This window comes from Leopardus geoffroyi, chromosome B3 (assembly GCF_018350155.1).
Source record: "Leopardus geoffroyi isolate Oge1 chromosome B3, O.geoffroyi_Oge1_pat1.0, whole genome shotgun sequence".
In the NCBI taxonomy this organism is placed as follows: domain Eukaryota; kingdom Metazoa; phylum Chordata; class Mammalia; order Carnivora; family Felidae; genus Leopardus; species Leopardus geoffroyi.
The window spans coordinates 2,299,735-2,314,792 of record NC_059337.1 but is presented as its reverse complement, the minus strand read 5'-3'; the positions used below and the strand labels follow the sequence as shown (position 1 = coordinate 2,314,792).

The window sequence follows — 15,058 nt, the reverse complement described above, 5'->3', positions numbered from 1 at the left end:
GGTCACGTGCCGCAAGGGGTGTCCCAGCGGCCGCCTGGCCCTGGCCCGTCCGCCCTCCGGTCGCACGTCCCCTGAAGCCCCTGACCGTGCCCCGCCCTCAGATCGACTCCGATTCACTCCTCCCCAGCTCCTCACATTTGTTTTGAAACGCCTTCCTGGTCTAAGAACCATCTAGAAAAGGCACAAGGCGTAAACGTGCACGAACCGGATGCGAGTAGGGAACCAGCACCCAGATCAAGAAGCAGACCCAGAGTCGTGCCCGGAAGCCCCCCTTGCACTCGATTCCCCTCGTTACCGACTCCTAAGGGCGCCGCGTTTCCCGGTGTCTTGCTTTGTGTTCCATCAGCCCTGTGCTCGTGCGGTGCTTCCTAAGGAGAGCACCCCAGGGCCTTTATCCCTGCTCCTGTCGGTGGGCGCGTGGGCTGTTCCCCGCGCTGCTAGGAACAGCGCTGCCTTCAACAGTCCCCTGAGCGTCCTTTTAAACTTTTTAAAAAATGTTTCTTTGTTTTGAGAAAGAGAGAGCGAGCGAGCAGGGGAGGGTCAGAGAGAGAGGGAGAGCGAGTCTCGAGCAGGCCCCGTGCAGCAGCACAGAACCTGATGTGGGCAGAACCCACGAACCTTGAGATCATGACCCGAGCAGAAATCAAGAGTCAGACGCTTAACTGACTGAGCCACTCCTGCGCCCCCCGAGCATCTTTTTTTTTTTTATTTTTAAAAGATTTATTTATTTTTGGAAGAGAGACAGAGACAGAGTGCAAGCAGGGCAAAGGCAGAGAGAGAGAGGGAGACACAGAGTCTGAAGCAGGCGCCAGGCTCCGGGCTGTCAGCACAGAGCCCGACGCGGGGCTCGAACCCACAAACCGTGAGATCACGACCTGAGCCGAAGTCAGAGGCTCAATCGACTGAGCTCCCTCCCCGCCCCCCCCCACCCCATGCCCCGGGAGCCTCCTTCAGGAGGAGGATTTTTTCTGTCTAAAGAGTCAGGGCCTCGGTGTGGGTGTTGGTTTGGGCATACCATCGTGTCAACTGTCACAGAAGGCACTCGGCACGCGGCACGCGGTTTCTTCGCAGATCCAACAACTTCTACCTGGCGATGCTCCTGTTCATGCTGTTTCTGTGCATGCTGCCCACCGTCTTTGCTATTGCTCGGTACAAGCCGTCTCTGAACTGCGGGCCCTTCAGGTAAGTTACTTCGGTTCTGTCTCCTCTGCCCTGAGCGACTGAGCTCTAGGGGAAGGGCCCCTGCCTTGAAGGGAATTCTCTTCCCGGCCGACGGAACAGGTCAACAGCAGAGAAGGGTCTCGAACCCACAGCCTGGGAGTCCAGGACCGGTGAGCCCCCTTTCCCTGACGGCAGGCTGGGAAAGCATCTCCCTGCTCTTCTGGAAAAGATAGCGCCTATCAAAACAGTACAGCCTGCTGTGCGACAGAGGCGGTCACCTGGGCGCTCGTCCCTTCCAGAGCTCAGGAAGCCGTTATCAAACGCTAACCCACGTCCCTTTTCATTCTACGTTACTTCTCTAACTGCATCAGGGTAGCAGGGCCCAGAGCGCTCTGCCTAGCTTTCCCTTCAGGTCGGTTTCAAAACTATCGGGGACATTTACCGTCCTTAAAACGCACACGCACACACGGTGATCGCTGACTCCACCTTCAAATCTCCCATCAGTCGACAAGTCATACAAAAGCTTAGGAACGTTGCATGTCTTACACTTTGGGGTATCTACCCTCCCTTGGCACCTGACTCCGAGGACGGGGCTCCGGCCATACGGCTGTTGCTTGACGGTCCCTAGAGTCCTCCTGCCAAAAGCAACGCCATCTGGGGTTCTGTCTTCCTCGCAGCGGACAAGAGAAGATGTACGACGTCGTGTCGGAGACCATCGAGGAGGACTTCCCCGCGTGGTTCGGCTCCGTGGTGGGGTACATCAGCAGCCCCGTGGTCATCCTGCCGGCCACACTGCTGCTGTTGTGAGTGCCACACGCGACGCACACACCCCCCTCCCCGCCAGGCTTGGGGGACTTCTGCAGCCCTGGCCACCGAGAGAGCGCTGCTCTCCAATAACCAAATAAAAGCCACGAGTTCATTGCAAAGTCCCGCGTAGAGCCTGATGACCCAGGCGGGAGCCGCGGAGGGAGGGACGGCGGGCTTCGTTCCGCTGAGGCCGCTGCGATGGGGCCGAATGCCGCTATCGTCGTCTTGTCGGACAGACGCTGAAATCATCCCGCACCAGCCTGGCCGCGAGCGCGCCCCGGGCGGTCGGCAGCGGGAGGCGAGGGGGGCTCACGCGTGGCCTGTGTTCTTCCGTCCCAGCATGGTCATCTATTACCTTCAGAGCATCGCAAGATCCTTAAAGCTCAGCAACCAGCAGCTCAGAATGCAAATCCAAAACGTAAGCACCGCCTCGTCTCTGCCGTCGTGACTGCGTGTCCGCCGCGGGGCAGCTCTCGCCCGCAAGGGACTACCGGTGAGGTCACGTTTCCGGATTCCGAGGACTCTTGGCCACCTCCGGGGCACAAGGCCACGCCTCCCCCAGGCTCCTGCAGAGTTCTTTCTAAGAAATCCCAGGGACAGCTCCCAATGGCCCAGGAACTAGCTGACTCCCCCCTCCCCCCCCCCCCCACACCGCGGCCTTGCTGATGCCCTGAGCGCGTCAGCGCCCTCTTGTGGCTGCCCCAGGGACTCAGGGTGCAGGGCTCTTCTGTGGGCCGCGACTCACTCAGAGGAAGGAAAAAGGGCCCCTTTCCCGTTCTGTGTCAACTTGGACATCTGAGCCCACGCACTCTTTTTGGACCCAAAGACGCACCTTTTCCATGACTTTCAGGCTCCGGTGTCGTCACCCCCTCTCCCATCTGGGACTTAGCTCTCAGGACGGTCAGAAGGAGACTAACAGGTCCAGCGTGGGCACGGTGTCCCCTCTCTGCACACCGCCCCGGCCAGGACGGGGTGAGGCAAGGGAGGCACGGGCTCTCGGGCTCCCGCTGACCCTGCCCCACGCAGCCGAGAGTGGGCGGTGCCTCCCTACAATTCCACTCCTGGCTGCCTCCTCGCCCCACCCCAGTCCCAGAGCCCACGCAAAAAACATCCGCCTTTTTCAGCTTTGAAAACCATAACTCCTGGGGCGCCTGGGTGGCTCAGTCGGTTGGGCGTCCGACTTCAGCTCAGGTCACAATCTCGCAGTCCGTGAGTTCGAGCCCCGCGTCGGGCTCTGTCTGGGCTGATGGCTCAGAGCCTGGAGCCTGCTTCCAATTCTGTGTCTCCCTCTCTCTCTCTGCCCCTCCCCCGTTCATGCTCTGTCTCTCTCTGTCCCGAAAATAAATAAACGTTAAAAACAAAAATTAAAAAATAAAAATAAAAAAATAAAATAAAATAAAATTTAAGAAAACCATAACTCCTGTGAGTATCGGCTCAGGCAAAGAAACAGTTCTGTGAGCAATCTTAAGAAACGGATGTGGAGCTACAGAAGGCGTTTTGGGGAAACATACACGTCCCATGTTGATCTGTATTTTCTCATCTGTGTCTCAGGTTGACCATATTGGCAGAATCGACACCCGGTCTGTCGAACAGCTGGCCCTAAAAATAAAACCTGCTGGGTAAAACTTCAGCTCTGAGGTGTCAGCGTTTATTCATTTAAGCAAGGCCCGAGTCCCTGAGTACGCTGTCCCCAAGGGATAGCAGTCGTAGGCTCTTGGCCCAAGGCGTGAGCAGTCACACGTGAATTCCCCCCTCCCCCAGAATAGTGTTCATTACTTCTTCCTGCTAAAACCAAAACAAACATGCTTATTATTTGTATTTTAGGCCAGATCTGAAGACAAGAAAAAGGTTGCCCAAATGGTAGAGGGTAAGTAGAAACAAAAATGCCTCATGCCTCAGTTGCGGCGGCGGGGGGGGGCATTTAAAAATACAGCAGTTCGGGGGCACCTGGGTGGCTGAGTCAGTTGAACGTCTGACTTCGGCTCAGGTCGTGATCTCACGGTTTGTGGGTTCAAGCCCCGCGCTGGGCTCTGTGCTGACCCCTCGGAGCCTGGAGCCTGCTTCCGATTCTGTGTCTCCCTCTCTCTCTGCCCCTCCCCTGCTCGCACTCTGCCTCCTGCTGTCTCAAAAATAAACAAACATTAAAAACAATGTTTTAAATACAGCCGTTTAAGGTGTGCTACCAATACAAATGCCTGATAAACTGTGGTTTTCACAATGAAGTAGGCACAATAAAATAGGGCTATAAATATTGGTTTAAACTTACAATTTTTCCGTCATACCCAGGCCTGTGAATAGCACCGAAACATGTCTGAAATCAGAAGGACAGTTTGAGTCGGGAGAGAAAAAGCAGCAGAGAAATCTGGAGCAAACCCATACGGACGCCTTTGTCTTGTTAACTTTTCTGTACTTCTCCATGGCCATTTCCTCCTTGCGAGACCCCCCTCCCCACGTCGGTGCCCCAGCTGCAGCCTTCTGAGGGCACCCCTCGTCCCACTCCCGCAGGGCAATGCCAGCTGGGCCTGGCCTTCTCTCCCCAAATTCTCCAGGGGCCCCGACAAACTTGTTCCCGCCCAGGCTCCCCCTCCTGCAGAGAGCTGGTGTGGCCGGAAGGAAGGAGGTGGGCCCCCGGGGCCCCCCGTCTGCCCCCGGGGCCACGAAGAGACCACGGAGGGATCACCCCGCAGTGCTGAAACGGCACAGGCCACGTTCTCCTGCAGAAAATGAATGAGATTGAGGCCCTGAAAGGCTCCACGGGCCGGCTCTGTGTCTGCAGAGCTAATTAGATCCGTCCCCCTCGTGAGGGTGTGGGGGGTTGGGGGGGGCGCTGAGGAAGAGCCAGGAGGCCCAAGGGTTAGCCTTGCCCCTCCCCCTTTTCAGAAAGCACCCTATGTATGAAAATCCGCTACAGAAAGAGACTGAGGCTCACACGATCAAACCCCACTGAAAGTCAAGGGCTACTTGCCAACGGGACATAATTTAGTTCGGGTCGTCCTTAAAACCGAGGGTCTCGGGGGCTCTCTCGGGAGGGCAGTGGCTTTGTCCGATGGCGGTCTGTCAGCTCCAGGCTATGTCTTCTTCCAGAATGCTCTGTGAGCTGCTTCCAAAAGCTCATAATTGTCGTATAAGCTTTATGATATGCATTGTGTAGGTAAACGACCAGAGCCCCAAAGCTGGGCAACGACCCGCTTTGCCTCTGGGGGGGGGGGGGGCCTCACATGATGCATCTATAAAGCCTCGGGGTTCATGGGAGTCCACACTCCCTCCCAGCTCCCCGTGAGGATATGATCGGGGTTACGGAACGTTGGCTTCCCGCGGGATAGGTGTGTCCCCAGGCACACAATGGTTTGCACACCCAGCAGGTGGAGGTCCTGACGTTCCTGCAGCTAAACCAGCCCGGACGGGTCACCCCTGCCTTCTCACGTCCCACCCTCTTCCCGCAGCCCGAATCCAAACCCAAGACGAAAGCAGCAAGAGGCTTCCCAAGGACGGCGACCTCGGCAGCCAGCTGTCCTCAGCTCACTCGGGGACACCCCAGAGCAACGGCGCCGTGGTCAGTTGGGACTCGTGCAGCAGTGAGAGTGGCAGGGTAGAGGCCGCTGCCCAGCACACACCCCCGAGTCCCCAGCCAGGCCCCCGCGGCCCCAGCTCGCCTCTTCCCGGCACGTCCAAACCCAGGCCGGGGCCGGACGCGAACAGGTGAGCTTATCTGCAGACCAGCTGGAAACCTGCCTCCCTGTCCGTGACACCTGCCGGTGATGGCCAGGGCCGTGAATGCAGGTTGAAGAACCTTGGGGATCTGAGGGCCTCAGCAGTTTCAGGAGGCCAGGCTGTCAAATTCCAGCTCTGCCAGCCGGCCACGGGGCCAGCTGGTACTGAGAAGAAATGGGGGGACAAAGTAGGTCAAAGAGGACACATTCTTCCCCCTCCGCCTTTTGCCGGATCACCTGTAAGCAAACATTCCTGCCAACCTAGGGTAGATGTTTCTACAGCCTCAGGGGGAAAAAAATGCCTTTTATAATTGTTGGTTCTTTTATTTTTTTAACTCCACACTGGCCATAAAACGGGGGCTCAGGGTGAGATATGTTAGCGAAGCACCCTCTGCCTCACTCCCTCCATGGAGATGCACCGCGCACATCATGCCGGTAGGTGTTCTAGAATTCCAGGAGCAAAGGCTTCTGTTTCTCCCGGGTCCCCAAACCATCCTGTGCGTGCATCCACAGAGCACATGTTAACACTCTGGGACGTGGTCAGGGAAAGGCCGAGAACACGGCCTCCCTGGCTGGCGGCGCTCGGGAGGCAGGGGCTCGGACCAGGCGCTTACCCACCTCTGTCTTACAGGCGCCCGCGTGGTCCTTGTAGGAGCACCGGTGACCGGCACAGGAGCAGACCCCGCTCACCTGTGATGCTGACAAAGCGCATCGAAGACGCTCACTCAGAACCTCTTTTCCGAAAAGGCTATCAGCACATCAGCCCTCCCCTTGGCGGACCGGGCCCCTCGGCCTGGGCACCGTGTGGTAGCAGGCCCCAGGCCCCCAGCTACTACATCATTAATGAGCGAGACTCTCACAAAAATCCCCATCCAACTTTCTGGCCAGAGAGACATTTCCGGATGGACGCCCTGGGGGACCCGGTGGAGGTGTACCCCAGGAGCACGCGACAAGCTGTGTCCCGGGGCCCCCGGCTGGGTGGCTCCCCGCAGCTGAGTGAGGAAGACGAGGACGCCCCGCGGAGGCAGCTGATGGAAGGTTCTTTCCACCCACACGCCCCGGCGGGCCTCCGAGGGGCTCCTCACTTCTATGTTGGCGAAAGGTCAGAGAGGCAGACCCCGGCCCCCAAGCGCCAGGGAAGGGTGCCCCACGGGTCCTGGAGTGACGGCTTGGAGACTCAACTCGACAGGCCGGGGTACGTGCACAAGAAACCACGCTCCCGGGGCTCCCAGTACCCACAGCACCCCTCGAACCTCAGGGACAGGCCGGAGTTTGAGCCACCCCTGACGGAATCAGACTCCATGTCAGCAGCGTCCAGCAGCGACCAGCGGGACAGCAGCCGTGAGCGATACTTCTGGGTCCCCCGCGGCAAGGGCAGGTTCCCAAGGCCTGCGCTCCAGCTCGGCGGGAGAAAGGCCACATCCAGGCAGGAGCTGATCGCGGATCTGAATGACCTGGTTTGTTCTAACGTCTAGAGACTTCGTCCTGTTGGTTCGGAGCCCAGTTGGAGTGCTGGTCTGCTGGTCTGACGGCGAACGGTCCCTCCCCCCCACTCCTGGAAGGAGACTCGAACACACAGCCCCAGGACAGGGCTACAGTTCCGGTTTCTCCAGCAACCGCCTGCGCTGGGCTGCGTCCACGGGTCTCTTCGTGGCCAGCATGTCCGGAGCACCAGGCTGTCGTTTCAAAAACTTCCATCCCCTCCCTCCGTTCAGGGTGCCCACAGGTCACGGGCAAGCCAAACAGCTCAGCCTGACGGCAGAACCCCTGGTGAGATGTCTGTGTTGTCCTTACTCACGCGTGTGCACCGTTTGAACCGTGACGCCCGTCACGTCTGTCTCGGCACACGGGGCTCCCTCCAGGCTCCCTGATGACACCCAGGAACGAGGCACCTGCCCTCCAAGACTTCACGGCACTTAATTAGTTCATATGAACCGTCAGTCTAGGAATGGCGGGAGTGAGTACGGTGTGAGAACTTCTCCTGCCGTTTACCGGGCTGCGTGAACGTCCGTATTAACGAGGACACAAGGCTGGGAAGTAACGGGATCCCCGGGGTTTATTGGTTCCTTTAACTGGGAAGGATGGGAATCAAGCCGGCTTCAGGCTCAGCTGGACCTGGGTGTCGAACGTCTTCAGGATCCCCTGTCTTTTTACCTCTCAGCTCTCCCTGTGTGTCGACCTCATTTTCTCCCGCTGGCGACAGGCTTCCTCCAGGTTGTAGGTGGAAGAGGAATTCACGGAGGCAGAAGACGCCAGGTGGAGACCAGCCAGCCGATGGGACCGGGGGAAGGAAGGGAGGTGTCCGTCCCGTCACGTGATCTGCACCTGTGGTGGCCGACGCCCCATTCGCGGGCACTGCGCAGGGCTCTGTAGCAGTGTGGGTTCGGTCGGCCGTGGCCAACCGGAGGCCACCCCCTTGTCCTATCTCCACGACCCCTCTCGCCACTCCAGATTGTGTCTTTCAACTTTTCCGCCGCCTCCACCAGCCTGTGGCACAAAGCGGTGTTTGTTCATTTCTGGGCCCTCCCCCCGCCCCCAGAACCGACACGTGACAGGGCTTGTCCTCCTCTTCCATTGCCGTGTGACACTTGGTGGCTTAAAGCAGCACCCAGTTTTCATCCTACGGTGTCTGTGGGCCGAGCGCAGACGCAGCTGGGTGCTCCGTCCAAGGTCCCCGCCAGGCTGTCCACCAGGCATCTCATCGCGGCTGGGGGCCCTTCCGGAGCAGCTTGCGTGACTGTTGGCAGAATTCATCTGCTGGAGGCTGTGGCCGGCCCTCCGCTCCCGGAGGCCGGACACACGTCCCTGCCGCGTGGCCCTCTGCGCAACACGGCCGTCTGCCTCACCAAGCAGCGAGAGGATACCCCGTCGGCTCTGAATCTCCTCCAGGGAAGTCCCAGACGCTCTTGTCAAAGAGCCCACCTGACCGGGTCAGCCCCCCCCCCCCCAGAGGGATCTCCCTTCTCATCACATCAACGTTAACCGCTCAGAGACCTCCATTACATCTCCAGAACCATCTTTACCGTGGAACAGCCCCTGACGGTGGGAGTGAGAGCTCATCATATTCGCGAGTGCCGGAAACGTACAGCAGGGAGCAGGCGACACAGTTGACCTGGGAGCCCGCACTCAGTGTAAGATACAGATTAATACAAACCCCCGTGTGGCAAGCACCCCCACCCCCGCTGGGTCAACGACCGCTACGATTTTACTAGACTTCCATCTATCACTGTGTTATCAGTTGTAAGAAAATATTACAGATACAACCAGCGTGCATTGTAATCCCTACACAGAGGTCCACACCCCTCTCGCCCTGCCAAGAATTTCGTATACGTCCATAGTTGTTTACAGCTACGTATGGTGTGTGTGTGTGTGTGTAAATATGTGTGTAGAAACATCCGTAACCATACGCAAGCGCGTTTTGCTTAAGCAAATACTATCGTATTGCCTGTATCACTTTACATCTTTATGGGTTCGAGGCCTGTCGACAAAATATAAAGATCAAGTTCACTTGTAACTGCTGCCTAGTATTTCGCCGTAGGAATAAACTCAGTACCGTTCCATTTCCTGTCGATGGGCGTTGAAGTCATCCCCGCGTCAACTAAAAAAAAAAAAAATTCCAGGTTAATTAAAAAAAAAAATTTTTTTTAGTGGTTACATATTTTTTTTTATTTATTTATTTTTTTAATTTTTTTTTAACGTTTATTTACTTTCGAGACAGAGAGAGACAGAGGATGAACGGGGGAGGGTCAGAGAGGGAGACACAGAATCGGAAGCAGGCTCCAGGCTCTGAGCTGTCAGCACAGAGCCCGACGCGGGGCTCGAACTCACCAGCCGTGAGATCATGACCTGAGCCGAAGCCGGACGCTTAACCGACTGAGCCACCCAGGCGCCTCAGTGGTTACATATTTTTTTTTAATTTTTTTTTTCAACGTTTATTTATTTTTGGGACAGAGAGAGACAGAGCATGAACGGGGGGGGGGGGGGGCAGAGAGAGGGAGACACAGAATCGGAAACAGGCTCCAGGCTCTGAGCCATCAGCCCAGAGCCTGACGCGGGGCTCGAACTCACGGACCGCGAGATCGTGACCTGGCTGAAGTCGGACGCTTAACCGACTGCGCCACCCAGGCGCCCCAGTGGTTACATATTTTTGAGAGAGAGAGGACAAGCGAGGAGGGGTGGGGAGAGAGGGAGACACCGAATCCGAAGCAGGCTCCAGGCTCCGAGCCGTCCGCGCAGAACCCGACGCGGGGGGTCAGACTCACAAACCGCGAGATCGTGACCTGAGCGGAAGTCGAATGCTTAACTGACCGAGCCGCCCGGGAGCCCCAAATTCCAAGTTATTTGAATTAATCTGCATTTCTCTGGTGGTTAGCCTCTTTCCCTGTGTTGACTGGTTGCTCGCATTTTCTCATCTGCGAACGGACAGCCTGTCCGCCTTTTGCTCGGTCTTCTGTTGTCAGAGGCCACCAGCTCTGGCCCTTACCTGAGTCGCAGCCAGCAGAAAGCCCCAGTCCACGCTACCAAAACACCTTCTCGTAACTGACCCTTCACAGCACGGCTTGGGCTTTCGGGGACGGTCCCTGCGGGCGGTGGGGGGCAGGGGTGATTCACATCCACCCTCCAGTAAAACTATCACTGAGGACGTGGTCCACACCGTTATTAAAAATCTCTCCTGGGGCGCCTGGGTGGCTCAGTCGGCTAAGCATCCGACTTCAGCCAGGTCACGATCTCGCGGTCCGTGAGTTCGAGCCCCGCATCGGGCTCTGGGCTGATGGCTCAGAGCCTGGAGCCTGTTTCCGATTCTGTGTCTCCCTCTCTCTCTGCCCCTCCCCCGTTCATGCTCTGTCTCTCTCTGTCCCAAAAATAAATAAACGTTGAAAAAAAAAAAAATTAAAAAAAAAAAAAAAAAAGAAAGAGGGAAAACAAAGTATCAGTATCAGAAAAGGACAATGGCAATCGCCATAGTTCCTGCCATGTCCAAAAATGACATGTAGGGGCGCCTGGGTGGCGCAGTCGGTTAAGCGGCCGACTTCGGCTCAGGTCATGATCTCGCGGTCCGTGAGTTCGAGCCCCGCGTCGGGCTCTGTGCTGACAGCTCAGAGCCTGAAGCCTGTTTCCGATTCTGTGTCTCCCTCTCTCTGACCCTCCCCCGTTCATGCTTTGTCTCTCTCTGTCTCAAAAATAAATAAAACGTTAAAAAAAAAAAATCTCTCCTAACCATGTTTATGCAACAAACTCCTCTCGGGTCTCAGAGATCGGGACAACGGTATCCACTAAATCGAGGTGCGTGAATTCCTCTTGATGGGAACAGTCTGGCAAATGTCTTAGGTCCCTAAAGGCGCCTCCCTCGGCCACTGCGCCTGTCTCCCAACTCGCGAAGGCCAGAGTATTTAGAGAGCAGTTTCTGTGCATCTCAAAAAGACTGACTTCTGTAGGCTCGGGTGGCCCTCCTGTTTGCCGGCGACTCTGTGGGCGTGTTTGCGTGTTTTCCCTCTTCAGGATTGCCGCGGTTTGGATTTTACTCTTTGCCCGTTTCGCGGTAAACACTGCGTTTCCTCGCAGGAAGCGGGAGGCGGTAAAGCTTGTTAAGTAAACAGAGCCTGGGCATGTGCCACAGCTCTGCCCCTTACTAGCTACGGGGCCATGGACACCCTAGGGGATTCTCAGTTTCTCAACCTGTGCAATGGGTTGGTAGTCAGCATCTCCTAATGCCGTGAGGGCTCAAAGGCACCACCCAGAGCAGGTGCTCGGGACAGTGGCAAGTGGGACCCGCCGAAAACAACCAGCTGCGGCTAAGAACGAGCATAGGCGTGCTTACAGGTGAAAACTCGTCTGTGGGGACAGCACCTGCCAGAATGAACGTCAGAAAGGCACACCCGATCCCTCGCCATCGTTCAAGAGCTCTTAGGGTTGGAGGGTGTGCACACAGGGGTCCACCCCTCCGCGGTCTGGAGCTGGGGTGGGGTAGAGGCCGCTGGGCTCCCCCCCCCCCCACCCCGCCATCTACACTGATTTAATATTCAACTAGGATTCCAGCGCGATCTGCTCTCACAGCTGGGTTACTCAGAGGCCTGAGGACGTGGTGGGAGGGGCTCTGATCAGTGGGGACGGCAGAGGGGCTGCATCCTCCTCCCCATCAGCTCTGAACGTCAGTCCCAGGCCCCGTGAGCGCCTAGTCCTGTGGGCCGACCCCCACCCCTGCCCGGCCCCCACAACCTCCACAGGTCTCCGGGCTTCTTGTTTTCTGGGAGCAAACGTTAAACACTCTTACAGTGTTAACTCTTTTTTTAAAAAAAAAAACCATGTTCCATTTATATAAGAATAAGTCTCTTAAGTGTTTGATGTCTACTTTAAAGTCACTTTCCAGGCGCCTGGGTGGCTCAGTCGGCTAAGCATCTGACTTCGGCTCAGGTCGTGATCTCGTGGTTCGTGGGTTCCAGCTGCGTGTCGGGCTCTGGGCTGGCAGCTTGGAGCCTGGAGCCCGCTTCTGATTCTGTCTCCCTCTCTCTCTGCCCCTCCCCCACTCATGCTCTGTCTCAAACATAAAGTAACATTAAAAGAAATTAAAAAAAAAAAAAAAAAAAAAAAGAATCCGTAACTTTATGGGGCACCTTGGTGGCTCCGTTGGTTGAGCGTCTGACTCTTGATTTTGACTCAGGTCACGATCTCACAGCTCGTGGGTTTCAGCCCCGCATCGGGCTCTGTGCTGATGGCTCAGAGCCTGGAACCTGCTTCGGATTCTGTGTCTCCTTCTCTCTCTGCCCCTCCCCGACTCATGCTCTGTTTCTCAAAAGTAAATAAACATTAAAAAAAAAAAAAAAGAAAATCACTTTCTACAGAAAGACTGACTTTCCCTGAGCTATGCTTTCACTGTGTTTTATCCCCAAACAAAAAATCTCTGACAGGTCCCAGCTGACGAGGTCTTGAGCTGCAGCTTTACAGCAAGTCTACACTGAATTTGTCAAGGAGGCTTTTATTAATTTAAAAAGTCTTACATGTTAGTAATTAGAATAATTACACACAGCGTATGAGGATACAAAATAAAAAGAGTAACGGCCTTTGGCATCACGCCCTCCTGCTCGCAGTTTGTATCTTTCTAGAAGCCAATCTTCTAAACGCATCGATGTGTAAACATACACAAACATCTCTAGTCATTTCTTTTTTCTCACTCAAGACGCATATGATATGTTACATATGAACATTCATGGTACGCCAGCCACCATTCCGATTGCCAACCCATCCGTTAAAACCTTTGGCTCCCGTGTCAACCCCAGGAGTTAGCGCTATGATTTTTCTCATTTTCCAAACGAGGACGCTAAAGTCTGCAAGGGTCAGTGACTTGCCAGGGTCACAGCTAGTTACGCGGCGATGCTGGGATCTGAATCCAGGCAATCTGAGCTGCACACTCACTCTCCTACCTACAATACCCTTGTCTTTTAATATATATTTTTGGCAAAAAAAAAAAAAAAATATATATATATATATACACACATATATACATATATATGTATATATATATATATTCTCTGTCAGTGCACATTGCACATATAAAACATTCATAGGGGAGAGTTAAGAATTTAAATAATACTAAGCCAATTCTTAAACGGAGTTTTTTTTAAATATATGAAATTTATTGTCAAATTGGTTTCCATACAACACCCAGTGCTCATCCCAAAAGACGCCCTCTTCAATACCCATCACCCACCCTCCCCTCCCTCCCACCCCCCATCAGCCCTCATAAACTGAGTTTTCAACACCATTTTTTTCCTTCGTAGAGAATAAATTGCTCTTGGCTAGAACAGCCGACTTCCCATCAACCGTTTCCAGCCTGCTGCCTGTGCTCCAGAGAATATTTCCCGTCCCAGCCGGGCTCCCCTTCCTCTGTGTCTCACTGTTTTATTTTTATTTTTTTTATTTTTTTTTTTTCAACGTTTATTTATTTTTGGGACAGAGAGAGACAGAGCATGAACGGGGGAGGGGCAGAGAGAGAGGGAGACACAGAATCAGAAACAGGCTCCAGGCTCTGAGCCATCAGCCCAGAGCCCGACGCGGGGCTCGAACTCACGGACCGCGAGATCGTGACCTGGCTGAAGTCAGACGCTTAACCGACTGCGCCACCCAGGCGCCCCTGTGTCTCACTGTTTTAATGGCTACCTAATAGTCCACTGAATGAATACCCTGTAACTTTCTTTACTCCGCCAACAAACGGATTTGTTTCCGGTTGCATGATCAATCTTTGGCTTTGTGCAGGAGTTTCTTGGTCAAAGCACAAGTAAACGCACATTTTGATAGGCTGTTCTCCTCCCAGAAGGTTACATAAACTTAGACTCCTGCCTGCAGCATATTAAAACATACACTTTCCTACCTGGAATTAACAGACCTCTTTATCTGCCCGGCTGATAGGTGTGAAAGTGGATGCTTGTTTTAATGTTTTAGTGACAGATTCCCTATGAGGGAGGTCCTGCAACTTTTCACTGCCTTCTTAGCCCTGTTAATTTTTCTGCAGAGTATCTGTCCCCATCTGATGCATTCGTTTTGTCTGTTCGGTTGTTTGCAAATATCCTAATAATTCGTAAGAGCACTTTGTACATGACAAAAACTTACTTTTAGATAAACAGTGCTCCAATTTTCCTTCAGATATTTTTGCAGCATTTTTGACGTGCTTAATTTTTGTAAAACATCTTTTTTCCCTATGTTTAAAAATTATTTTATTTTTAGAGACAGAGCGAGAGAGTGGGGGAGAGGGGCAGAGGGGCAGAGGGAGAGACAGACTCTTAAGCAGGCTGCGTGCTCTGCGCAGAGCCCAAAGCGGGGCTGGATGCCAAGCCCTGGGATCATGACCAGAGCCAAAATCCAGAGTCCCAAGGTCAACTGACTGAGCCATCCAGGCGCCCCTGTGCTTAATTCTAAAAAGAATTAATTATTAATTAATTAATTATTAATTATTAATTAATTATTAATTAATTAATGTGGTTACCTCATTGGTCTTTCCTTTGCTGCCTCCTAGGAATATCCGTGTGTGACTTCACTTGGCACGGAGACATTGATTAGTGTCTCACTTCATCTTGGAACAAACTGAGGCTCAGAGAGGTTAAGTGACTTGCCCCAAATCACACAGCCACTACGGGGTGAAGCTGGGTCCGGAACCCGGGAGTCCCTAAGTCCCCAAGTCCCCGTCCAGGGCTTCCTTACAGCCCGGCAGCCCATCACAATCTCCGAAAAGGATTTTCAAGTCGTCTTTTGGTTTACAACCATTTTTCACACCTTTACAAGAAACAACAGGCACAGGGACGCACGCACACACAGACCTCAGTGCTGACCTCTTCACACATCTGGTTGGTTCCAGAAGAGGAGAGACCGAGGCTGCCCTTGCCATTCGC

At 54.4% G+C, this 15,058-nt stretch overlaps 1 protein-coding gene across 2 annotated transcripts in view; it reads left to right on the top strand.

The window, feature by feature from the left end:
- TMC3 (transmembrane channel like 3) overlaps positions 1 to 9,247 on the top strand; it is a 41,143-nt gene extending 31,896 nt beyond the window's left edge. For both annotated transcript variants that reach the window (XM_045448575.1, XM_045448574.1), the window contains 6 exons: positions 1,072 to 1,182; positions 1,839 to 1,964; positions 2,308 to 2,386; positions 3,793 to 3,835; positions 5,412 to 5,667; positions 6,310 to 9,247. In XM_045448575.1, coding sequence (XP_045304531.1) covers positions 1,072 to 1,182; positions 1,839 to 1,964; positions 2,308 to 2,386; positions 3,793 to 3,835; positions 5,412 to 5,667; positions 6,310 to 7,153 — 1,459 coding nt within the window. In that variant the 3' untranslated portion in view covers positions 7,154 to 9,247. The remainder of the gene's footprint in view (positions 1 to 1,071; positions 1,183 to 1,838; positions 1,965 to 2,307; positions 2,387 to 3,792; positions 3,836 to 5,411; positions 5,668 to 6,309) is intronic.
- Positions 9,248 to 15,058: the final 5,811 nt, after the last annotated feature.